The sequence below is a fragment of the Falco rusticolus genome, chromosome 1 (assembly GCF_015220075.1).
Source record: "Falco rusticolus isolate bFalRus1 chromosome 1, bFalRus1.pri, whole genome shotgun sequence".
Classification (NCBI taxonomy): Eukaryota; Metazoa; Chordata; class Aves; order Falconiformes; family Falconidae; genus Falco; species Falco rusticolus.
This window is the reverse complement of record NC_051187.1, coordinates 104,259,275-104,286,772: the sequence shown is the minus strand read 5'-3', so window position 1 is coordinate 104,286,772 and position 27,498 is coordinate 104,259,275. Positions and strand designations below refer to the sequence as shown.

Below are 27,498 nucleotides of genomic sequence, written 5' to 3'. Positions count from 1 at the left end.
GCCTTAGTATTATTAATTGTATCACAAAGAAGAATATGTACAATTATTTCCTTTTTGCGTACACAGAAGGCAAAGCTCAGCCTCAGGTCATGAAGAAGGTCACTGACAAAGCCCCACATCCCAGGTATCCATCAGATGGACTACAATTCCAACTTGAATTTGCATTTTATGTTCAGAATGAGTAAAAATAACAGGAAAAAAGAATATTTCATATGGCAAGCTAAACAACAACCAGATCCCCCCAGATAAGTAAAAGTACATATACTATGCAATGATACTCTAAAAGTAATTTCATATAATAAAATACTTGAAGAGGCAAACATTTCCCAGGCAAAATGAACATTAAGTGAAAGACCTCAGATCCTACATGTGAGTTCTGAAAAGTCCTACTGCATTCAAAGTGACGAAATTCTTTATTGCTGCAAAGATGACTCATTTATGGGAGGATATCAACACCACATACATGGGAAGCAGCTGTCTGATTAAATGAATATTTGGCTATTCTTATCCATTCTTTATAAGCCTCCTCCTGCACCCACTGAGGTCAACCCGATCTTTGCCTTTGGATTGCAGTAGGATCAGTTTATCCCTAGCCGAGCGGCCTTCTCTCAGTCACTGCTCCAACTCCCTCTAAAGGGAACACTCCAACAGCACTAAAGGACTGTCAAGAACAAAAATCAAAGGAGGAGAGCCCCACAGCAGCTCTCTACAACCCACAGACTCATTGATCAACAGTCAGGCATGCTCAGTCTTTCTGGAAGCAGCAAGGCCACCAACTTCTCTGTCTGCATGGGAATGTTCCCAATACATACTTTTTTCTTCCCCTCGCCTCACATTATACATGTAGTATTTCTAAAAGCACATTTTAAATCAGAAAATTTTTCCCCTTTTTCTTAAGGTCCCTCCATAAACTGTATAGCACAAAATGAATTCACATATTCATCACAGAGAAAAGTATGTTAGTTTTAGCACAGCATGAGGAAAATAATCCATTTTCTAATGCAGAATATTTTATGTAGAAGAATAGAAGAAAATACAAGGAAGCAAAGGTGTAAAAAAAATTAAAAATTGAGAGTATGTTAGCCTGCCATTAAACAGTCAATTCTTAAGTATTTGGGGGTGTTTTTTTCCTGGACCTGGAGTGAAAATGTTGCAACTAGAAGACCAAAACTCCCCCTCCCTGACTCTGAAGAGAAAAAGGCTGCGGCTCCAATTTTGCAGGACTATGCCATTGCTTTGGAGTATGAGGACCATATTTCAACTTTTGTAATGATGAATGCTTAGTAACTTTTTCCAAATCTCTGCAAAGTAAAGATTTTGTTCTACATAGTAGGAATTCTGTTAGTGTAAGGGCTAAACAACACCCTGACCTACATATTTAACCTTATACTATTGGGATAGAAGCTTGTGCACAATTTCTTAATTGCTTTTTTGAAATTACTCAGATGCTTTCCCAACATTCCTCAGCTGCACGCTTCAACAATTCCCTGGGTCCTTTGAATATTCACCTACATTAAAAAGGAAATAAAGGTATTATTTAAAAATTAATATTTTTATATATTAATATAGCTCTTCTGTGTGTTCACTGCAGGATTGTTTCTGTAAAATGTTCCACGTGTCGAACAAAAACTAGCTACACATAGCAAAACTTTGACTCTTCCTCCTGCTTCACCAGTGACCACCACCTGATGCTGCATTATCTTTACACAGTGAAAACATACCTATTTTTAACACTTTCACAAATACCCTAGGTAGAGCCACAGATGCCCTAAAGCAGTATTTAGGAAATGAAGATCTTGGTTGATCTCTGACCCTATTTCTCACTGACAATAGGGGTCTCTCACCCCCACAAAGCCCTATGGGGTTTAACTACTAGCAAGCTTCTGTATTAATAATCTCAAGGAATTCAAATATATAGGAGACTATATAACAACTTAAGAAGCTGTAACAGTTTAAATAGCCTCAGCACACACTAAAATGAACTAAAATGTGTATCACATTTATCTCCCTGTATAACGTATGACTGTGACAGGAGCTCGTATAAGAAGCCCCTTGCCATTGTACGCACTGCAGCACTCTCAGTTGCATATATGCTATTATGAAGTAACAGGAGACTATAAGCTAAAATAGGCAGCAAACTGTATTGCAGATAGCCCTTTCTGAACTGCTTAATAGAGTTATCCAGGCAAACTTAAAGGAGCATTGATTGGGAAGATCTCAACTACTGGAAATCACTTTCAAAAGTAAAACAAGAGAAGAATATTTAGAATTTATGTTCAGATGGGTTAGAAAAGCGCTAGCGCCTTTGCAAGGCTGAAGCGAGCATGCTCGCTCTTCAAAAGGCATTACATGGATGGCATACAAACACCTCGAGTTCCCAGTGTTGGGAAAAACTGACCTCATTTTATCCCTCTGTCTTTGCAAATTTCTCTCCGATTTAATTAGTGATTTTCAAGCTCTTTCTGCTCCTCTAATAATTTTATTTGTTATCTTTAGATTGTTATTACATTCAGAAATAGCTTTAGAACACCAGCACTCTCCTCATGCCAACAACACGGTGAGTTGAACAGGCCAGGTCACAGGACACAAGACTTATCTAAACAGCATTTTGGTCCTCAAGGTATATTTGTTTAACATTGTTTTCCACCATAATCTCTCTTCCTACCACAAAGCTATATTATAGAAATTGAACAAATGTTCACAGATTACATTTGAAAATATAAAGCACCAAGATGGTTATGTAATATGAGGTGAATTATCTCCTATTTGAAATATTCTGGAAAAAATCCTATATCTCTTGAAATCATTCACAAATCTTTCCGGAATTTTAATGAGTTAAGGTTATACTCTATATTGTTATAAAACCAAGTGTTCTTTTATAACCTTTAATGACAGTTCCCTATCTTAAATTATCCTTGTCCATCTCAAAAACCTTTTCCAGAAGGAGAATAGTTCCTCTCAAGCATTCTGTTTTTGTAACATCAGGTTTGCACATTGAAGTGGGTTTGTCCAGCTACATTACAAAAGGACCAAATATTTTTCCCTATATTTCAGGCTTCTGGACTGTTACTACAACTATACAGAGACCACAAAATAATGATGGATTATTGCTCAGAATAAAGGAATATATACTGCTAAATCCACCCAGATGATTTACAAAGTGGCTAAACTGAGATAAACAGAGAAGTGACGTTTAATTAGCCTTTTCTACTTCCTACATATCCACAAGCTGACACAGTACCTTGGTTCCTCCTAAGCTGCCCTTACAGAATTTCCTTTCTTTCCACCATCTTGATGAAGTCACCAAGCACTGCTAAGAGCAAACATGTGCTAAGGTTTACATCACAGCACTGTACCAACAGTTAAAAACAGATGCTGCAGGGACAAATCCTCTGCGTAACTCCAAGCTTCACAGGAGCCTCCAGCCCTGCATCAGCAGTACTGGCACCTTACCTCTGCCAATAATTGTGTCCTATCTGCACTCCTGTAACTGCGTTTTCATCAGCAATGCCACACTGCAGGCACAGGGGGGATAACCACATACTAAACCAAACTACTAAAGTGCTAGGCTTCCCTAGAAATACGGGGAAGATGGCCAAGCACGTACTTCCTTAAGCCTGGGACGACTCATGCTGCAATGCAGAGCTAGCTCTGTGCACGGCTATGAATTATTTCTGATTTCACTTGTTTGGGAAACCTTTTTCAAGGCCTCATCATTCACCAGGTTAGTTCCATGCAGCAGCCAGTTCTACTTCAGGTGAAGCAGCTCTATTAAAGTACGTATTGCTAGTGTCTGTATCTGAGGAAAGAGATATTAGTAAATAAATTATTACCAAAGAAGCGACTGAGTGGCTTATCTACCTTTCAGACAATGCTGCAGGCTTTGTGGTGTCCTTGTGATAATTAAAAAAAAGGAAATAAAATACGACCCGAGGAATTTTTTATCATTCTAAAAATAACCCTGATGCAGTGGCCATTGGCTGGAGTTGCCATTTGCCCAAGGTAGTTAGGCTGAGCAGCACAGACAGTGTGGGTGTGGTGGCAGTGGGTGGGGGTGCCTTCTGCACAGAAAACACTGCAACACTATTTAGAATATAGCACGTATTTGATCTGGTTGCTATGGAGTCTCCATGTATTTCTCTTCAGAAAAATTTTGCTGCTATACATCAGCTGCTACAGCCACTGACCTGGCAAAAGAACTTCTTTTTTTATTTTTTAAATCTAATTCACTTTGTTTCCAGCAAATGCCATTTTGTAAAATGATTCCATAATCATTAGAGCCAAGCCTGCTTTGCACGCAGCGGCTTAGCACGTCAATTCAAATCTCACATCAGCGTTTTAAATTTTACTGAATTCCTCCTGCAAAGTCATGCCACTCTACCAAAATATTTTCAAAATGTATCTATCTATACATATTTTTTTTCCATGAGCAACATTAAAAAAAAAAAAAAGCACCATTTAGAAAGCGACTGTTTTTTTCTTTTGCCGTTACACAGTTTCGTGGTTTGGTTTCGGTTTTTTTTTAATTTGGTGCAAGAATGTAAGTTTTATAATGAGACAGACCATCCATCTTATTTCAATAACCTCTTCCAACAGCAACTAAATGGAGCTAATATTACATCTGTGGAAACCTGTGCAAAGGCTAAAACAGAGATAACTTATACTGTTGCCTGACTTAACTAAGTGGAATTGAGTCTACCTGGCCTGGAAACGTGGGCCACAGCAATGATTCCCATCCCCCAGGCAGCTTTGGTGTCCATTACCACATTCATTAGCAAAAATGGAAAATACTCGCTGAGCATAACCATTCTCTGTTAACTGACTGGGGCCTGAAGTCCTGCTTTTTGGTAAATCTTAGTTACTGTCTCCTATCACTACAGCAGTGACAGTATTACCAACATGGTGCATTTAATTTCTTTCCTCTATGCTGCATTGATGCCTTTAAACAAAAAATAATAAAGGAAGCAGGGGGAGTTAGAAGGCACAAGGTCCAGCCACTCCTGACTAAATCATGGCCTGAGCAGTGAAGCACGAACTGGCTTTTATCTGCTCAGGCCTCCTGTTGCGTTGCCAGCTTCACTAGTTCTGAGTAGTGACCCGTCTCTTGTTAGCCATCCTGACATGGCATAAGCCAGGAATAGTAAATAATTAAAAACAAGCTTAAATTATTAAACCTAAAACGGCCTAGAAAGGTTTGTAATTATAGTTCTATCGGCTGAAATAATTTTCCACCAGCCTGGGGAAATAAGAGCTACATCCATTCCGGGTGAACACTGGCCTTAACGCTGGCTTTATTTTACATGCAGAAATAAAGAGAATGCAGATCTAAACAATCAGGGGAAAAGAAATCCACACCCTTCCTCAGGCAACGTACAATAATAGCATCACATTAGTATTTTCTAAATATGAAACACTTCAAGTTTTTTATGACCTGATCCAACCATCTCTTTTGCAGACAGTCACGATGGACTTCGGCATGGGCGCATGCAAACAAGAGGACTTGGTAAATCTAGTGTTACTTCCCTTCCCCACTCTCTTCCTGTTCTTTCTTATTCTGTCTTCATCAGAAAGGGAACAGAGTCTGCAATACAATCCCCACCAGCTACGGTGGGAATTTTGCTAGGGAATGAGAAGCTGACCTTAAAGAGAAGAGCTCTCAAGTGTATACTCTGAAACCTACTCAGGCTCAGTTCCCTAAAACTGTCTCTTTTCCAAAGCCCTAACCAGCTAATAAACTAAACTAATAAATAATACTATATTTTGAAGTGGTTAACATGCTAAACTCTTCATTAGCATCAACAAATAGATGGTAATTACTGACTTTTTTTTTTTAATTGCAGCCTTTATTTGCAGTCACTTGTAAAAGGGCAGCTAGTAATTAATCTATATTGATCTGCATGTGGAAGGTCTTAGTGTAGGAATGAGTTTTAACATGGTTTTGAAGGAATCCCTGAAAAACTATCATAAAAAACCCCACTAAATCTATTTACAATATGTGGAACTTTTATAAATAATTAGAGAGAAAGCCCTTGAACACTGCCAACATATTAGCACCTTGTACAGTGCCAACTCTGTGAACCATCTGAAATTCATTTAATTATATTTGTCAGATTTCAGTAATTTGTATTATACACAATTATATATAGTATTAGAGTGTAAGTGTGAAATACCTACTCCTGGTTGCACCTGGACAACTCCACGGATTGGCGAGGAAAAAAAAAAAAAAAAAGTTGATTTTAGCCATCTAAGGCTAAAGTATTACCAACAGGTTACTAACAGGAGCGTTCGTCAAGATACCATTAGGTATAGGAGAGCAGTACTTGCGAACTGCTTATCTTCCCTAAAGAAGCAGTTTCCAGTCACAAAAAGAATCTTGTCAGACATTCAAACAAAACTACCCAGTCCACAGTGACTGCACAAAAGTGCTTGGAATCAATGCAGAGAACAGGATTTATTTTTTAAAAAAGGTCAAGTACCACCTACATTCTCAAAGACTAGCACAAAAGATATTTTGTGAGCATAGAGAGTCAAGTCAATCAAGTATGGAGATGTGTTTTACTATCAACTGTAGCGTTTTGCTAAAATTCTGAGGAAGAAACGAGGGAAAAAGGGATGGTTGGGTCAGGTCATAAAACGTTTGTATACAGTTGATAACAAGCTCACAAAAGTAAAAAAAAAAAATATTCTTAAAAATAGCTTCAGGAACCTACACACCATATTAGGACAAGAACAGATCCTACCGGGAGCAAAGGTTTTTCATCACACCTGAAAAATGCTACAGGACTGATGTTGCTGTCCTAGAACTGACAACTCTCTCTGACATCTAGGGATCTTTTTCTAAAGAAAGTCAAGTTCAGGCCTCTACTTTGGAATGTGTTCTATATCTTGACTGGAAATGTGTATGGAAAAATATTTAAAAGGGAAAGTTTTCTGTTACATTGGTCAACAAAACCCTTAATTACTGATAGCAGATCTATGCTTGGTTTAGTTATATTCCTCACGGTATCTTTAGCATGACACTGTATGACTAATGATCACTTCCTAAATTTGAATATGACCAGGACTTGGAGGAATGCCTGCCAGTCAACCCATTAACCTCCAATTTACAAAATAACTCACTTATAAGGCATTAGCACTGAAGCAGTTTTAAAACTGCTTTAAAGTCATCATATAGGAGTTAAATACCAGCCAGCATCCCAAACCATATATTGAATGTGTCAGTCCGTCTTCACTATGCTGACAAAACAGGAAGAAATTCAAAGAGACACTTGACCAAGAAATACATATTTATAAAAAGACATTTTTTTAAATTCTGAAGCAATACTAACGTGTGTGTTTGCAAAGAAAAGGCTGAAAACCAATTCCTATCATGGGGCAGATGCAGCCCATGATGCTTCCCGCACCCCTGATCCCCAGAAACGCACTCCAGTTGGGCTGTGGGACTTTGCTGCAGAAGGCACTGTCTCAGGGAAAGAACTACTGCCTGACTGGCAATAATCCTACTATACTGCTTACGGACATACTCACTGTTTGCACACTCTGGATGCACTATATGTTGGCAAATATATACACCAGGGCATGGCTCCAAATCACGCCATTAAAGTACGATCTCTCAATGCTCATATGCCACTGTTACTTCAGGTGCCAAACTTTCCCCAGGAGTTCAATGGAAAAGCCTGAGGGACTAAACTACAGAAGCCAGATTCCCAAAAGCTTGACATTTCACAGTTTAATATCTGACATCTACATTACTATTTCAGCTCTTGACCTCCATTTGTAAAGAAAATGTTTAAGGGGAGATTTTAATTGCTTACTGATTGTAATTCTTGCAATTATAGTCGTTCTTTCAGCGGTGCAGAAAATGTCGTCAATTTAAAGGACATCACAAGATACTTTTTAGAAGGTAAAACTAAACAAAAAGCCACAAAAGTTTATCGGGGACAATTTCCTTTCATGTGTAAAGGTTCTTTCAATTTTTTTAATCACTCTTGGTTCCCACTAAGTAGGATTCACACTTGTTAAACTTGTAAAGACCAGGATAGGTGGAGTCACTGTGATGGCCTTTCTCCTCTCTCTCAGTTGCTCTTTTTAAAGTTCAACAAAAGTTCTTTTTACTTAAACAGATGGAGTGAAAGATGAAAACTTAGCCATTTTGGACACTTTCATAACTTCATGGAAAGAATCCCATTATGAGTCAATCCAACCAAAAAATCAAAGTGTACACCATTAAATTGGATTGCATCAAGCAAACTTTACAATGCAAAAGGACTGAGTATGCCAGTGACACATTTTCCTCCTCCTGTGTACAGTATCTAACACAATGGAGATGTGAGCCTCATGGTTTATCTCCACCAGGGGAGGCAAGGTGGGAGAAAGAAGTGCAGAGAAATGTGCCTGTATTTGTATCGCTCTGTCTTCCCATGGCTAGATGAGAACCGTAGTCCCACCTACCAAGAAGTGGTGCACAAGCTACCAACCAAGTAGCAGCTCTGGAGACCCCAGTAAGTCGGACATTCCCCAACCAAGCATTCCTCCTGCCCCATCTTCTTTTGAGGGAAATAACAGGGAAAACTATCACACCCTTTGTGAAAGGATTATAATATATCTCAATTTCCTTCATCTTCTCCATGCCTCCTGGCACAAGTAGCAGGGGGTGAGGGAGGATCTGAGGTTCAGACCACTCCTGTGCCCAGCACACCAATTAGCCAGAGGGAACAGCAACCAGCAGGTGCAACACGTGCTGAATGAGCCCTAGACTCAAGCCCAAGCATGCTTCTTTGCACTAAATATGCAAGAAGCGATTACCACCACTGCTTTTATGTCACGATAGCTATCTACTAACCTACCCCACAATCCTGTCTATTCCACTATTCCAGGTATGGATTAATTTAATTTAAAGCTGTGAAGAGGCATATTTACTCAAGATACCAGAAACATACCTAGGTAAACGATCTGTGTTAATACTGTCCACGTATGATTTATTGAGACCAAATAAATCTTGCCTTTCAAATATTACCGAGGAATTAAATTTAAAAAATAGATATAAATCATGGTATGGTTAGACAACAATATAAAGGTAAGCAAATCTAAACTTGTAGTGGAGATTGTACCTTTCCCATCAGAAGTAAGGGAACTGGAGATCATCACTCTCTACAACCACACCTGGCTTGCCTCATTTCAGCATATCATGTATTTGTTCCCAGTTTAATTATAGCAAGCAGCATGAAAATCTCAAAGAAGAGTAGAGAAATAATGACACTTGGCACTACAGTAACATCCTCTATCTGCAGAAAGGTGAACAGAGCTTAATGAGCCATCGTTTTCGAGCCCCACTTGGTTTATCTCATGTAGATTGAAACCACAATAACTTGTAGCTAACTTGCCTGAGGAAGACACACTGAACAGGACATGCATGTTAAGTGCAGTGAGAGTGCCTGCACAGCTGAGTATTTGCTACCTTCAGCAGTGTTGCAGTCACATGCATATCACCCCTCAAACAGGACACCTAGAAACCGAAGCAGCAAATACCAATCTATTAGGAAATGCAATGTCATCAAAAGAAGCTCCATTTTACAAGGAAGTAAACAGCAGGGTATTCTTTTCATGCCAAGAAATATCTACATAATGAAAACAGAAGTTAGAGATACAGGAGGTAAACACTCAAAGGGCATCAGGAATAGGCACCACCTACGCAAACACTCAATTACGAAACACCAAAAAGATTTTTTTTCATGGCTGAAGAGGCATTTGAAACATCTAGAAATTCTAGTGAATCACAAAGCTGTTTGCCAAGGCAACAAACACAACATTGAACAGATAAGACTTACTCAGTGTGAAAGAAAAAATCAGTAGGTTAAAGCTGCAATAAACCTTGAAAGCTTCAAGTATAGAGAGGTTAAACAGTGAGACTTTCTCTTCCTTAGCCCAGTACAAACCCTACACTGATCCTGTGGCACGTTCACCAGATGAGATACTGTCTGGCATCCATGAACCAAAGTAAGAGTAACCAAGCGTGAAAAGTACACCTCCATATGAGTTCCTCCTTGGGATACCTTCTTCTGGCATGCCCAAGCACTCATTAATTCCTCCACGTTCTTCCTTCCTCACTGAGGCTCTGGCCCTTTCAAAAGGGATAAACTTTGTGGCTACCAGCCTCAGCTCAGAGCCCAGACGACAAACACCTGCTTCTGCTGAAGGCATGCTTGAATTTCAAATGGGCTTTTCCACCCAGTTCTGAGACAAATACAATATAATTTTCTAAGTTAATTTTGTAATGTGAGATTTCTTTCTGATACTCAGTTTGTGAAAACGGAGATGGAAATGGGGAAAAAAAGTCTGCTGTTGAAGGAAAACAAAGAAAACTCAGTCCTTGCCTTCTGCAGCTACGCAATGGAAGCCATTTACTGAACATTGACTCTTCCCCATACGCACCTGAATTCTGCTGACAGCAGCATTTCTCCCTCCACCCTTGTCTTTCTGCAGGTATCACCTAGCAGCAGCAGCTCTGTGCGAGCTTTGACAGTGCTTGACAAGTGAAGGACAAAATTCACTGAGATGCAATTGTTTCCCAATCTCTTTTGGTGAGCAGTGGTGAATATTCCAGATGCTGTAGGACATTCTATGCTAAAGGATGCTGAACTGATGAGACTTGCCTTTAAAAAAGGTATACAAGTTTAAAAAACTTTTTAAAAGCTTTATTTAAATACTAAAGAAACATCCACTTACTGCTACTAGAGCCCAGAGGTCAAACTCTGTCCTCATTGCTAATGGTAAAAGGGTAAGAGTTATCAGCTTACCATATTTGTACATTTAAAAATCAAGTTTTATTTGGCAGCAAAATCAATTTTTAATAACAGCTGTTTTGGTTTGGATTTTTATTTTTTTGTGGCTTTTTGAAAAACTTATAAACACCTGTCACATGCAAAGACAGGAAGCTATGTCTGCTTTCAAAAGTATTTCAGACAGGCAAAAGCAAGTGTATCTTACACACTGCCAGGGGCTAGGAAGCTGGGTTCCAAAGCTGTAATTCCAGCTTTGCTGCTGACTCAGTGAGTGACCATCATGTAATCACACCGTTTCCCTTTCCTCACTCTGCAAAAGACGAGCCATATTCAGCTATCTGAAGAGAGACTGAGAGCAAGCGGAGCTGGCCCTTGCATACCCTGAATTGAGGTATCATGGAATTAGCCATGCCTAAATTTCAACAAAATCTATGTATTTTAAGCTGCTCACCTCCTATATTAGTCCCTGGATTTCAGTGCTCTTGATACATTCAGGTAGTCACGCAAATATTCGGGGGGGGGGGGTATTTACATATACCTATTTGCATCAGTATGTGTGTCTCAGCATTGCAAGAAAAGACCGCATGCAACAAAGTGAGTATTTCCCATTTGAATGCAAGATGAGCAGAGCTGACTCTTGTCAACTGGTTTTGAAAAAAATGAGTCAAGTCAGCCTCAGAAAGAATGCAGCAGAGGGTCTTGGAATTTGTCTTCAGCCTGCAAACACCTTTTTCCAGTTTTTGGGTGTGGAATAATTCTGCTAATCTTTAAAGAACTACCCATGTCTAAGGACTGCAAAGCCATCATCTGAGCAAGAGCGCTGCTGCTGCTGGCCCTTTTCCCAGCTCTGTTAATGGCCAGGGAGCTGTTATTGTCCAGAGCTATGTCAAATAACAGACACTATGACATTTAAGAACATTCTGGTTCTACCCAAGAAGCACAGAAGCTACAGCCATGGTTTGTAACACTGCTATCAAGACAGATGATGATCACACTGCAAAATATCATTAAGCAAAATACTTGAGAGAAGAGGCAAAGCCACAAAGATCCCACACCCTGCTGCATCCCTGGAAGCTAGGAGAAGCACAGGACAGTACCAACAGATGCCCAACATGCTGGCAGAGTGGAAGAGCTACAGTCGCAGCCCTTCGTTATCCTCTTTTGCATAATCAGGATGTTCCAGGGTCAAAGAAAAAGTTTCCATCCCAAGGCCAAATCAGCACTTCACACATACAACAATGTATCTGTATATGGCATATATCCAAATGAGGTTTTGAAAAGACAGTTCACAATACCGTACATTACCGTATTTCCCCTCTCACTATCATTCCTACCAACAAAATGGATCTCTATTGTACTGAAAATTTAGTCACTGCAATGCAATAGCTTTTAAATAAATCACAACACTGGGACTATATTCCCCATATGTAGAAAGAGTTCAAGTGCTGGGAGCAATCACAAAATATTAATTTACATTTTTTCTCTCATGGGCCTGCACATAGAATTTGTTTGTAGCCTTCATTTCCCAAGGAAGTCAACGAAAACTGAGGGCTCTGCACCTACTAGGAGACAGTCATGTTTCGCAGCAGAACAATTTATTTTTCTTCAGCAATTTAAGTGACATATATATAAATATCTTACAGGTACATACACCTCACTTAAACCGATGAATAAATACAAATGTTCCATTATATATAACGTATGTTATCTATTTTGTGTATATTGTGTATATGAGTGTGCATGTATACATATTGACATATCTAATCTGCTCTGCACTGTGCATTCTACACAATACGAGCACGTATACATACAAACAGAAACAAACTCATGCTTGTGTTGCTGTACGTCTCGTGCAGAGGGTGTGTGAGGGAAGATGCTCTTAACCCAGGCCCGTACTCTCTGAAGGCAAGTTGAGGGTGCAGCCCAGCACTTGTTTATGTAACAGCAAGGTACAGCTGCAGCAAAAGGGAGACAGGAGCAAGGGCCGTCGCTGAATGTTAAAAAGGAAGAAATGCAAACAACATTAAGATATTCTGCATATTTTCTAAGCAAAGACTACTGGGGTTCCGTGTATCTGAAAATCTGATTAGGATCCTGCATCACCATACATTGTTATAACACAAATGCAGCCTGAGTCTGTATACTTGCAGTCAGGGATATGCAGCACCCTGGGGAAAAAGATAGCAGACGGGGCAGTATTAATTCTATCCAGCTTTAATTAAAGTACTAGAATACACATTTGAATTGAAGACATTGATGAAACAGGATATGTGAAAATCAGGAAAAACAACACACGTTGTGATGAAGTAACTGAGATGGGTGCTGGGCGAACATGAAGAAAAGACCCTCCCAAGCAAGGACATCCACAGATTAAATATTTTTTTTTTAAAAGGCTGTTTTGCAGAGAATTTCATAATCAAAAATGTAATCACAAAAACTACCTTATGCTGCAGTGTCCCATTTAGGGGATTAGGATAGTAATCACAATCTGCCCCAAGCAGCTCTGTCCCAGCATCCAAGCCCTGCACACATTAGAAATTACATTCTTGTTTTGATAAAGAGAATTCTAATGCAACTTAATGAAGTCATGCAAAGCAAGCCTTTTAAAAGTCAGGGAGATCGTATGCAGAGGTCCCAGAGGTATCAAACAGCCTTGGTAATTTTATTTAAGTCAGGCAGTTCAGAATATGAAAATCTGTAAGACTGAATGTAGGATGAATTCAAAATTTCCCAGGTATGCCAAGGGAGCAGATGGCTTCTGAATCCTTGAGATTTGCCAAAAGGATGTGTAAATGTGAATGATACATTGCTGGATTTTGTTCTTTTTTACAGAGAGATCTGTGTTTACGTGCAGTGTAGCAGAAAAGAAAAAAAAAGGACAGGTCGTGTCTCTTGATATTATCCCTTCCAGAAGAAATGGATAAAGAATGGATCAAAACATGGTGTCAGTGAATGAGTTAATGCATGCCACAACCTAGAGATACCAGAGTGGGGGGAACAGAAATGGCAATGAGGAGGCATTAACATGGGCACTCCCAATGTAATATAGTCCTAAACCTAACCTTAACAGAAGCTTCAGGTTTTTTAATGTTTTCTCCACTGTTTTATATTATTTGTGTCCTTGGAAACTATCATCAGGCAAATAAATAATCTCTATTGATTATTTATATATTTTTTTGTTATTTTTTCAAGGCAACCGGAGATGTCATTCCCCATTTCTACCACAGAAGGAAAATAACAGTAAATTATAGATTAGGAGAAACCTCCCCAAAATCTGAAACATCTAAAGAGATATGCCTTAACAGAATCAAAGATTGCCACCAGCAACAGATGTAAAACCCCAGCAGATTGCAGACTTGGGTTTCAGGCCCTAGCTGGAAAAATACACCTGCAGTATGCAGTGTAAATAGACTGAATCACGGCTGCTAATCCAGGAGCGGTTACTGACACCGAACTGCATAACGACTCTGCTGTTACGCCTAGCACCACGACAGGTCTTACCCACAGCATTTAGCTTTGCTGGTGATGTGGGAATTGGGACTAAAAGTAGGAAATGGGGGGGAAATGCTGTCTTGAAGTACAGAAATGCACCTTCACGCTGCAAAGCATAAACACAGCCACCTCCCTCCCTGACAACTTCTTCAGATGAGCCGAAGGCATGGAATACCTGGCTCCTGCACCATGACATGCATCTCTGGTCCTTTTGGGGATGAAGGGAAGACGATGATACTGGTGTGCCAATGGCCAGCTTTATTTGCATGTTCCCTGCATGGCTGTGGACTGCCATGACTGGTAGCACTTTAATCTCACTGCAGCTAGGCAAAGTCCACAGCGGGGCTCAGAGGAGATGGGAAGGGATGCAAAAGGGAAATATGATATGAAAGGTTAGGAAAATGATGGCAGTGGATCACCTGGGAAGTGCTGCGGGGAGGGAGGAGGAGGGGGGGAAGGGACAAAGGACAAGGGGTCTGTTTTTCCCTTTCCCCTCATACCTTGCGTTTCCGATCTGCCCTAGAGATTTTCCGTTGCCTTTTCCTCTCCTTCTCAAGGTTTCTCTCCCTTTCTTCAAGTTCAGACTCTCGAACTTTTTTAATGGAAGCAGCTGCATGAGCCATTTTGAAGAGGAAAACACCAGCTCCAAGGAAGCCGTTTCCAGCACACGCAGCTATCCAGGTGATTTATTTTTTCTGCAAGGACATTGGCTGCAAGCCAGAACTTCACAGTGTAATCCACTCTTCCTCCTCCAGCACCCCAGAAAAGGTCACAGATCCACTCCAGCCTCTGCAGCACCCATAACTCAGAAGCATGAGAGCCACGTCCACACACGCAGTGTGCGAAAGTGCTCACAGCCACACACACAAAATCAGAGAGCAGCTGGCAAATATCTGCTTGCAGGTTGCAGGCTGTGACTGCGAGTGAAGACAAGCTTCAGACTTAGCTAAGGAGTTAAAAAAAAAAAAAAAAAGAAAAAGAAAAAGAAAATTTGGCCTTTAAACACACATCAAATTGGAAAGGTCTTTTGGGATTCCTCTAGATAGGCTGCGTCTTCTGACTGGGAGGAAGGCTCCACTTCAGCATCACCACCAGCTGGGGGAGGGGGCAGCTCCCTTCAGCTTCTCACATCGCCTTTACGCAGGGTGAGAAGAAAATGGTGCAGTCTGACTTGCTGCTGCTGCTGCGACTCTGTGCTGGAGCTCAGCAGAGGCTTCTCCTGCTCTTCTCCTCCTCACAATCTTCCTTTACTGCTGAGTCGGTCGATAGGAAGGCAGGAGCAGAAGCTGCCAGGCTCTGAGAGACCAGCCTCAGCCTGCTCACCTGCAGGCAGCATGGAGAGCCGCCTGGAAACCGTTTGCAATAGTCAAGTCCTCATTGTGCCTTTATGCAGCCACGTGAGGCTGCATCAGGAGAGCTGCATTAAGCAGCGAACCAAACGCGGCAAGGAGGGGGATGCTGCTTGGGGAAGCACGCAGCGTAATCTGGGCTCAGCCTGCCCCGCTCAGCTCAACTCCACAGAGGTAAAAATAATACTGCCGAGTGTGCTGCTCATTATTATTCAATGCTAAAAACTGTTTTCAGACACTTCCTAAGACAACTTACGAAGAAGCCCTGTGTTGAAGATGGAGAATGATTATAGATGTAGACCAACAGAGACATGTTGTTAATTAGACTCCCCCTTGTCATCTTCCCCCCAGATATCATTTGGGTTTGGGACATTAATTTATAGCATTAATATCAGAGACAGATGGGTCTGTCATTCCCTCGTTGCTTATCCCTCTGCTAAAACCAGTATATCAAAGCTCTGCTTCTGCCTCCCTGGGTAACTGTTATCACTATTAGCGTCAAGCATTTATTCATCAAAATAGGACACAGATAGATAAAAAGAGCCTTTGCATTAGTTCCTGGCAGGCAGCGGAGCACATCTCAACTCCCACCAACACCACTGATCCAGCCTCTTCCAGGCAGGTCCTGAGGGAGAGGACTGCAACATGCCGATGCAGCACAAATGTCTGCATCCCTGGCTTAGCCACCCTAGGGGAGCTAGGGATATGGGACCTCACTGATGGCAGCACTAAAAATCACCGAACCAAAGCAACAATTCTCTTAGCCAGGTTTCCCTCTGCAATATATTCCTTGGTTTCAGACTGAATTTGACTGAATGGCCACTAAACCTGAGCACCATGAATTTCACTCTAACACAGCACCACCAAGTCAGTAACAGACGTCCTGTGAGCTCTTCATGTGACAACAGCTCATAGACCGGGCCAAATCCCAAACTTGTGTTATTTTTGTACCCACAGAACATGGTTGTTTTCAGCTCACATCGACCAAGACCATTTATTATTACCAGGGAACTAATCACTCTTGATGGCGTGTGTTTTTACTATAAGGTTGCACTTTGAGAATTTCAAAAATTCCAAATTTTCACAGATTCCTTGTATATGGAAACTAGGAAGCACTATAAAGGCAACTTTAAAACAGGCATCTGGTTTGTGTTTGAGCCAGCAATCTGTGCATTCGATCAAAAATGTAAGATGACATCAGAACAAGTAGGGTACAGAGTGCCAGCCAACCTTTTTTCCGGTTCCTCTCTACATACAGGCTGGTTTTCTCACAGTTGTTCCCATTTGTGAGAAACTAGGCTACACAAAACTAATGGCTGAAACACAAACAGTAGCTGCAGCAACAGCCACCAGCAAAGTGAGACCGGTGGAGGCAGCCACAGGGATAAAATAAAGGAGAAAATGGAATTCTTTAACAGGCCTGTAGCTTACCCTTGCCTTCTTGCCATTGTATGAACCTCACAGGTAGCACCACTTGTAAACCAGCACTTAAACAGCTGGTAATCTAGAACTCTACCTTCCTGATACAGTGGGAAAGCATGCATCTTCCCAACCTTTCCATGGGATCTTAGGCAAGAAATCTGAAAATAAGACCAAATCACAGGCCACCACACTTAAAAATCCTGGTCATAGGATTTCTTAAATCACAGTTCAAAGTTTCCTCAAGCCACTGAATACTTCAATCCTGATACGTAGTGCACAGACAAGGTTTGTTACACAGGAAGGTTTATAGGAATTATGATTATTAAACAATACATCATCTTTTGATGATTAATATGTGCAGGCTCATCAGCTCAGTCTCAAATAATTATTCTTTCAGAAAACTCACTTAACAGTTGAAAAAAGGACTTGATGTACTTTGTAACCCATGCTACGTGAGAGAAAAACATCAGACACTTGAATTGAACAACTGGTGCCAAGTACGACAAAATGAAACAGCAAATATTCTTTAGGAGGTCACTGGCAAAGAACTTCAGATCACGTCTATGAGTTCACTATTATGTCTCCTAAACATTTTCCCCCTAACCTCAAGGAGGCATAAAAATATTTTTTGGGGGAAGTAATTTTCAATAGATTATTTTGGAAAGAACATATCCAGTCTGGGGAAAAGAACATAAAGTATGTATCACCACTTGACACAGCTAATGTCCCTGCAGGAAAGAAGTGTTCTGTTTTAAGACAGAAAGATTTTTCCTAACGGAAGTAGAAAATGGCTTGTCATTGCCCTGTGTATACAGATCTTAACAAAAAGAAATCATTCTGTGGACATCAATCTGAAGATTAAATTTTCAAGATCTGTTCAGTAAAAATGGAAACTGAGCAATTTTCCCCTAAACACAGAAAACGTATTGTGAAGCTGCTACATAAGAAAAACAGAATATACAGTGATGCTACCACAAACGGTATGTAGGAGGGGAGTGGGAGCGTGGGCAGATGCACAATAACATAGAAAGAACACAGTACCAGAAAAAGGGTGGCTTTTCTCTAAAAAGCATTTGTCATCATTAGCTCTGAATGTAGAAATATATAAGTCATGAGATTCAACAAATTCCCATTTGGGATAATAAAGTTTATAAGACTTGAACCCATACAAAGTCTTGCGTGATTTGTGAATAGGCTGCGAGCAACTAACCTCACTATGAGGTCCACAGGTGTGTGGGTGCATTATTAGGGTTACAGCTCCCTTCTGCCTGATTTACAAACCGGCATAAAGCATTAACTTCCTGACCTGATCTCCTAATTCCAGTCTCCAGGCTTTGTTGTTTTAACCTGATCCACCAGCTGAGACAAAAGGCTACTGCACTGCAGTGCTTTACTAGCCACAGCTATATTCAGCACTTGGTTTTAACTGCCAGCTTTCAGGTGGAGAGACATGATTTGCTGAGCAAATCAGCATTTTCTGTCTATAGAAACCTACCAGATGAAAATCAACAGTAATTGAGTACAAGAGGAGAGGATGTAAACAAGTGATTATCTTCCTTGAAGCATATCCACTAACAGGGGTCCATCTCATAAAGATGAGGTTCTCTCCACATAAATCATGTGGGCAGCGCAAAAACCAAGTTAAAACCAAGCTGAGAAATAATGCCAAAAAGCATGACTGAAATCTATTCCCATCATTTACCAAAAAAGGGAGGCAGTGATGGGGTAGGAAAAGCCTTTCATGCCTCAGAGCCAGGATGGAGACTGTTCTTTCCAGTTCTAAGCTGCTAGCACATTCAGAAAATAGGCTGGAAATCAAAATTCAAACAGCTAAAAATGGGAAAGGGCTGTCCCAGTCAATAGTTTGGTAGCCATGAAAGCTGGGCAATTCGACCTTTTGTTTAGTGTTGTGGAGGACCCTTCTGAACAAGGCAGACCGCAATTCTGCAGGGGAGCTGCGTTCCCTCTGCAGTGATGCACTGCCTAATTTGTGCACAATATCTAACTAGTACATCTAGGTGTTATTTTGCAACCATACAACAACTGTCTCTGTCCTTACAAGTTGTGCAGAGATTTAAACTCCCCCTCCTTGCTGAAAGGCAGGACACGTTAGACCAGCCTTGTTGATGTGGATGCACAGCCCTAGTGGCCTAGAAACCTGAGAACACAGACTCAAAGATTTAGCTCACCTCTACCCAGAAGCACAGACATCGACCTATCTCTCTGTCATTCTCATGAGGTTAAATGTCAGAGGTAGGCATCCTTGTCCCTCTGGTCAGGAAACTCTTCCTGGACACTTCCTCGTGAGGGATAAGGATGGAAACGATGGAATATTTTTGATAGGGACCAAAATACTTGGTGTTCCAGAGCAGTGTAACAATGTACTTAATTCAACTATTTAAAGCAATTTGGATGGCTTGTGCATATTAACATATTTAGCCACTTTAATATCTACAGAATTACACATTCCAAGGAAATTCCAAGGGCAAAATAATTCTTGTGGAAAGTAAAAGCACATAGCTAACTATGGAAGTATATGCTACATTTATAAATTGCCTCCTGTCTCACTGACTGTTTAATCCACACCCTTATTTATAAGTTATACAGGTAGCAATTGCCCTAATTCTGAAGGTACACTAACCCTGGAAGTGTGTTAGCAATCACATGTCCATGCTATATAGGTCTCACTTTATATTTTCCTGAAAAAAAAATAAAAAAGTTTAAAAAGGCTCTACACTCTCTCAATCTCATGTTACTGAATACGTGAAGACAATGTGTTCCAGAAAGTTCTAGGCTGGAAATTAGTGTCACTGAACTGGTACTAAAAAAATTATATATAAAGTTACATGCTGGCTTTTTTTTTTTTTTTGTACCTTGATTACATCTATTTTATTAATTGAAAAGCGACAATACAGAACAAGAAATGAAAAAGGGCAAGTTATGGCACATATATTAATAGACATAAATCAGACCAGTCTCAATGTCTTTCCCTTCTTTTCTGTTACACCACCTGGGTACAATTGACAGCACTGACACATTTAGTGGTCAGTACAAAAAGCACATTACAGATGACACAGGAATATTTGCAATACCATACCCTCCCTTGCACAGCGGGTTGCTGTCTTAAAGGTGTTCAGTTCAACACTGCCAAACGTCAAATGTAATTAATAATTACACCAGAAAAAAAAAAAGAGATACTGCTTAGCTACCCTCATCTTGAAAAAGCGACTGAAAAAACTCATCTACTCTTAGAAAATTATTTCTTCCTCTATCACAGATGAAAAAAACTGAGATTGTATGGTTACATTTGCTCCTAAGAACGTAATCACTGTGGGATGAGAGTCTTCTGTCCCCAGCAGTGGCCAAAAATCAGATACCTAGCAAGGGGTAGAAGAGAGAAAACTTAGATGATATTTTCAAGTACTCTCCTGGCTTCTGGTCATTTCAGACTGATGGGCATCTGTCCTAGACATTTCAATTTATATGGTCATCCTCACAGGCTGTTTTCCATGAACTTATTCAGTCTCTTTCTGAACCTTTCCAAGTTTCCAGCATCCATGGCATATTAAGGCAGAGTTCTGCAGTTAACTACACATTCAAAGTACTATTGTCACCATAAGCACTAAGAGATCAGCAAAGGCAAGATAAAATATGTGTCATTCTCAAATCACAAAAGTCCTTGCAGTCATCCTTTATTACTGTCCAAGCTGTGCCATGACAAAGCGATGCTTTGCACACACCACCAACTTTCTGAACACCAAAAATAGGATTTAGAAAAACCCTTCAGAGACTGATGTCTCCGGTTTAAATAAATACACCAGTTTTGAGGTAAAGACATTCCAGCTGTACCAAAGTTAGCAATTCAAGAAGCATACTTTTTTTATCAGAATCCTAAATAAACTAGATAGTCACTTCTGGCAAGAGTGCTCATTTTGCAGTATTCTGATGACAGCTAAGTTGCATTAATTCTAAATATTGTTCCACTTATTTTAGTTTTCATATGGATTGAAAATATTGATGTTGCATTCTATTTTAACCAAGTCAAAGAGGGCTTCACCCAATAGCTCACTAAGGGCAACAGCAGACATTTTATTAATTTAAATGGACTTTGGATCATGACCATAATCATTTAATTCAACACTACATCGTGCCTCCCCATCTTCCTTCCTGCCCTATCTTCTTTCATCTTTGAATATTGTGTTCAGTTTTGATCTTGTGAGTAAAGAAGCTGCTATTAATACAAAGAAGGAGCTGAGGAATCAATTCTGAAGGTGTTGCAGATCTGCCATGTCCAAGTCCCAAAACCCACAGTGTGTTCCTCAGGCTCCCACCTGACACTCACTAGTGACTGCACTTACATCTGCTGGACCCGCTGCAAAGAGATCGGCCACTGGCCCATGCAGGGCCCCCTCTCCTGCAGGGGCAGCTTGCCAATCTAGTCTCTGCTCTGCTGACACCACAAGTGAGGCCACCCACAGCCAAAAACAGGGCAGCTTGTTGAGGTCTGCATCATCCTGCTTGCTCCCCAGCTACCACCTAGTGTCATGGACAAGCGGTCCAACACCCTGAGAGAACGCTCCTGTCCCTGATCCCATGAGGTGGGTACCTGCCTCGTCATTGTGAGCAGATGTAGGCTTTCTAGCTGGAAGACAAGAAAGCTGAAGGGAGCAGCTAAGACTTGTGAGCTTTTGATTTTTATGATAAAAATAAGTGGTTTAATTTTTTTTTGCTTGAATGTCTTCCCATATAATGATCTGGCCTGTTCTCGGAAGGCTTTTTTCCATCTTTTTTTCTGAGCATTTTCATTATAGCCAGATACTGCTGAATTACATTAGTTCTGAAAGACAGGGCATATTTTAAGCTCAAGGGTAATTACCTGAAAAAAAGTCACAGAAAGCAAGTTGTATGCTGAAAGGTACTTGCATATAGTTCACTTGTGTCCCTGATGGATCAATCCTACCACTTGTGATTAAAAAGTCCTATTACTTGTTTTCCCAGAAACCAGGGGAGTCTTTCCAATGAGCTGTCTGAAAAGTCAAGTGGAGGGCTCTTGATTCTAACCCCACTAACTTAGCTGATGTAATATTATCCTGTTACAATAATGTGGCTGGACTACAGTGTTTTATGTAATATAACCAATTTAACAGGAACATTTGTTGATCTGGAAACAGAATTCCATTATCTCAAAGCTAATCACTTTGGGGTGCTGTAAATAAAATAACTTTCCAAATGATAACAATACAACAAATAATTATGCCTGGGCAACAAAAGCATATAACAGGAAAACCTACTTGGTAGCCACTGCATTGGAAGTCTGTAAGCCAGCGTGACCCAGATCTCATCCACTTTAAATCCTTTCAGTTGCAATCTAGATGCTGCACATAATCAGCTCTGCTTAAGCATCCTTGCTCTTACATGTATAAGTCCTGCCTGCACTTCAGTGTTGGACTAGGTCACATGGATTCACATTTGAATGGGCTCTATCTACCTTGAATTAAAAGATTCCATGTCCATAGCTATCAAAACAAAGACTTGATTGCTACCTATACAAATATTATTGTATATATGTTTGTATACGTAGCAGTCTGACCCCCAAAATGAGCCTTCCAAAATTAAAGATGGCTTACAAAACAAGCAATTGTCTTTCACAGTTTGTTTCAGTTTGCAAAGTATAGAAGGAGAGTATAACCAAGTGATGTGCCTTTATATTTCCGCCTACTGTGTATATGGTCTTTAAAGGGCATTTCCATCACCAACATACCATCAGGACTAATGACACGGTTAGATTTCACCTACCCACCTGCAATCTGGCTTGCAGCCTGAGTGCTTAGGCCGCAAGAGTGGATATCAAAACTAAAGTGACTACACACAACCACTCCTAAGAAAGATTCTAACTACACAATTTCCAAAACACATCAGCAATAATGCACCTTAAGTAACAACCTGCAGAAGCCTAGTATGCCTGCTCTAAAGCCAATAATTTCTCTTGTGCTTGTTTGATGTAATAAAAACATAAACAAGAGTTAGATAGCACATTGCTTCAGCAAGTACTTATGGCAAAGAGATGTATCGTTTGTCTTCCAAGCACACTCTCCCACTTATAACAAGAAAACACCTATCTGATACTTGTTTATGAAAACACAGGATAAAATTTTGTATTATGGATTCTCAAAGACTATTTTTAGATACTCCTCAAATTAACAACCACATTAAGCACATAAACATACGAAACTCTTCTTCTAAACTAGGTATTTTTCTTCTTTTCCTCACAAAAGGTTGAGATTCCTTCACATTCAGAGTCTCTCCCCCCGCACAGAAATAACTTTAGAGGTTCCAGTGTCTGCCCAAACCAATCTATAGAACAGCTTTATCGCCCACAGGGCGCTGAATGCCTCTGCCCTGCACACACACTGCCAAACCCTGCCGTTAGCACGCGTTCATTTGCCCGGGACAGAAAAAGCACGGAAGGCATTTACTGCAGAGCGAATCCCCAGGAGGAGAGCTCTCGGCTCCCCCAGAGCTGCCGGGCACCTTCGGCAGCGCTCACCACTTGGTGCTCACGGGGACAGGGCGGCGGGGCGAAGGGGACCGGCGGCGGGGCGGGCGGGCAGCACCATGGAGAGCGCCCGGCGCCGCCTGCCCGCCCGGCCTGCCGGGAGCGCCACGGGGCCCGCCGGCCCCCTCCGCCCGCCCGCGTTCGTGCCCGTTTACAACTGCGGCCCAACCGCTCTCGGATGTAACGTGGGGCCCCGGCAACGAGCGGTGTGGCTGGCCCGCGGCGCTGCTGCGAGCTCACCACCCCAGGCTTCTGCTCACCTCCGAAACCCCCTGCTCGGATCCTGCAAGGGGGGCAAAAAGCAGAGAGACCACGAAGAACCTTCACATTCCTAGTGAAATAATTTTACCAGTGGTGAATGCTAGGTCTCGAAAACGACTAATACATTTGGACTAAAAGCCGAGGTCTAGAACAGCTAAAAAGTCAAATTCCAAATCCAAGCCAGCCAGCTCTGATTACTGTGGCATATGCTAATTTCTGTGGAAAACAGGCAGTCAAGCTAAGCACAAACTGTCCCCGCTCCCGCCGCCAGGGCCTGCGGAATGCAGAGCAAATGAGCGGCGAACGATCCCCCTCCCCTGGTCACGCAGCGCTAAGGCAGCGGTAGGTTCCTATAGCTATTGCAATTTTGCAGCAGCCCAAGCACAAAGTTTTGGGATGGCTAAAATACACCCTTGCTCTAGCTGCAAATGCCGCGCTAAGCATCCAGGTTCACCTAAGTATTTAGTCTGTTCGGGACACCAACAGTAATCCTTATTCACAGGTGTATTTTCCCATGTAACTTTCTGAGAAGCTCTGAAACAGCTTGCCAAGGATAACTGGATAGGGTTTAATTAACTAACTTGTAAATTCCCCTGCGGTAAAATCCTGCTAAAAACAAGATGAAATGCACTGACACTGGTAACCAAGAGGTGGTAAATGACTAACTTCATGAGAGAAAGGCCCTACTGTACATATTCTGCCTCCATTCCACTGTCCTACCACCGTTTGGATAGGGTAGATCAGGGTAAGATGGAGCAAGATGCTCTCTGTATCACCTACACCATGAAAGCCTTGGTGGCCCAAAGATACAGACTACTAGGGAATTTCTACACAAAGCACCCAAGAAGATCCAAATGCCCCTGAGGTAGCAGAAGCGGAGACTGGTGACAAGTAGCATTCCTCAGGGGTCCATTGGGACCAGCGCTGTTCAACATCTTTGTCAGCGACATGGACAGTAGGATTGAGCGCATCCTCAGCGATATTGCCAACACCACCAAGCTGTGTGGTGTGGTTGACATGCTGGAGGGAAGGGATGCCATCCAGGGAGACCTTGGCAAGCTTGAGAGGTGGGCCTCTGCAAACCTCATGGAGTTCAACAAGGCCAAGTGCAAAGTCCTGCACCTGGGTCAGGACAACTCCCAGTATCAAGACAGACTGGGAGGAGAATGGATTAAAAGCAACCCTGAGGAGAAGGACTTGGGGGTGCTGGTGGATGAAAAGCTCAGCATGGGGCCTGATAATACACACTTGCAGCCCAAAAAGCCAACCAAATCCTAGGCTGCATCAAAAGAAGCATGACCAGCAGGTCAAGGGAGGCAATTCTCCCCCTCTACTCCACTGTGGTGAGACCTCACCTGGAGTACTGCTTTCAGCTCTGGAGTACCCAACAGAAGAAGGACATGGACTTGTTGGAGCGAGTCCAGAGGAGGGTCACAAATATGATCAGAAGGCTGGAGCACCCCTCCTATGAAGACAGGCTGAAAGAGTTGGGGCTGTTCAGCCTGGAGAAGAGAAGGCTCCGGGGAAACCTTATAGCAGCCTGCCAGTGCCTAAGAGGGCTGACAGGAAAGCTGGAGAGGGACTTTTTACAAGAGTAGGTAGTTTACAAGCAATAGGACAAGGGGGGATGGTTTTAAACTAAAAGAGGAGCAATTTAAATTAGATATTAGGAAGTTCTTCACTATGAGGGTGGTGAGGCGCTGGCAGAGGCTGCCCATAGCAGCTGTGGGTTCCCCATCCCTGGCAGTGCTCAAGGTCAGGCTGGATGGGGCTTGTAGCCACCTGGTCTAATGGAAGATGTCCCTGTCCATGGCAGGGTGTGGGAACTAAAGGATCTGTAAGGTCCCTTCCAATCCAAACGGTTCTGTGATTCTATGAAATGAAGAAACATTTTCTTTATGTGATAGATAAAAGCCAGAACGCAATGTCTAATGACCAAACCCAGCGACAGGCCTCTGACCAGCGTATAACCCACTACTGAAGGCCCTGCCTCATGAGCTTATGCTGGTCTTGGATTAACAGTCTACATTCTTCAGGAAGCACCTGGCAGGTGACCTTTTAAAAGTATTTCACAAGCTATTACAGGTACCTTTTATAAATAACATCAGTTTTAAAACAGTCATTTTTGAGTCAGATAAAGATAAACTCCTCCGAAATTACAGGGAATGTAGTTCACTGTCCTTCTCTAACTTAAAAACATAACGTAGATCTCACTTCCAAAACACTAGCCTTTTTTTCTTGTCCTTCCTAAAAGTAATACCCTCATTATAAGCCCCTCATTATGGGACCATATAACAAAAAACTCCACATAAACACAAAAAGCACAGGAGACCACTGCTATCATACATACTTCCAGTAGCTATGGGCATTTCAAGGACTATGAAATGTAATTTTCACCTTTACATTTTTATATTAAGAATCCTACTTATTTTTAATGGCTAGTGTTTCTACAGCATTCAGGGAATTAAGAGACCCATGTAGGAAGTTTACTGGAATGTGTCTGGTCTGTCAAGAAGCAGCTTGGCTTCTTGTCAAAAGGACTTTCAGATCACCCCTGCAGTGCTGCACTGGAGAGGCACAAATGCAGCCCTCAGTAAATTATTTTCTTACAACGGTAGATTGAAATGATTTGGGCAGTTGGATCACTGATCTGTGTAAGTGTGCCAGGCCAGAACTGTGTTCACATTGAACTGAACTGGTCTGATTCTGGATTTGTACTGAAGACAAAACACATTCTAGATCTGAAGCTGATTTGCAGAGGCAACTGCATATTTCAAGCTAAATACAGGAAAGTATATTTGATGCACAGCTTTTTCTTTTACTGTCAAATCTGTCCCACCAAATAAAAGACCTTGTCCATAACAGTACACCTTCAGTTACACGGAACAAAGCATTCTCCAGAATCGAGACATCTCTGACACACGGAAAGGCATACATTACCATGAATTTGTTCCTGAAGTGCCTTCAATTTCTATTAATTCCTGTGGAAGATGAAGATGAAGAGCTTGTCTTCTCAAACAACTAACAGGAATGGTCCCAATTCATAGCTAGAATACAGGCAGCACTCTGTCTAGATTAATCATAATCTTCACTTTAAAAGCAGGGTCTTTCTAAAAGGAATAATTTCTGAAAAACATTTTGTGACTTCTTGGGAGCCTTGGGAATAAAGACCTTACAAAGAAGAAGCTGTCTGAACCACTTTGCCAAACAACCTCTTGCTATTACGGAGATTTGAAAATGCACTGCAGAGATCGTTAGCAAAAAATGTATCCTTGCAAAAGTATACTGTAATTTGACATGCCTGATGTAATTGGAAGCCTTACTGTAACTCAGCTGAGTTCATCAAATGACGCCCCTTGACTATCACTACATATTTAGTGATTTTACATTTCACCCAAGACAGTAGCATTAAAAATGAGGAATAAAGAATATGGCAATTTATCCATTCCCTCGACCTGACTCTGAAAGTCAAAAATAGAATGCTCTCACTTGGAGCCCTGGAAGTTTGCAATGTGTAGAACGAGATGCTCCTAAGAACATCATCTTTGAAAATCAGACATCTATCTGATCGTAGTTGAGCTGACTGACAGTGCGACAGTGGTTGGCATGGAATAGAAAGGCTTCTGCAAAAATCTAA

General features: G+C 41.4%; 1 protein-coding gene across 26 annotated transcripts in view; it reads right to left on the bottom strand.

Moving 5' to 3' along the window:
* The window catches only part of ANK2 (ankyrin 2), a 355,749-nt gene that overhangs the window by 184,346 nt on the left and 143,905 nt on the right, over positions 1-27,498 (bottom strand). For 5 of the 26 annotated variants that reach the window (XM_037393676.1, XM_037393730.1, XM_037393793.1 and 2 more), the window contains exon 1: positions 14,774-15,658. The exons of 18 other annotated variants lie outside the window; for them this stretch is intronic. In XM_037393676.1, the coding sequence (XP_037249573.1) occupies positions 14,774-14,896 (123 nt within the window). In that variant the 5' untranslated portion in view covers positions 14,897-15,658. Of the gene's footprint in view, positions 1-14,773; positions 15,668-27,498 lie in introns of those variants that run through there. 3 more of the 26 variants (XM_037393744.1, XM_037393739.1, XM_037393513.1) reach the window with 2 other exon arrangements.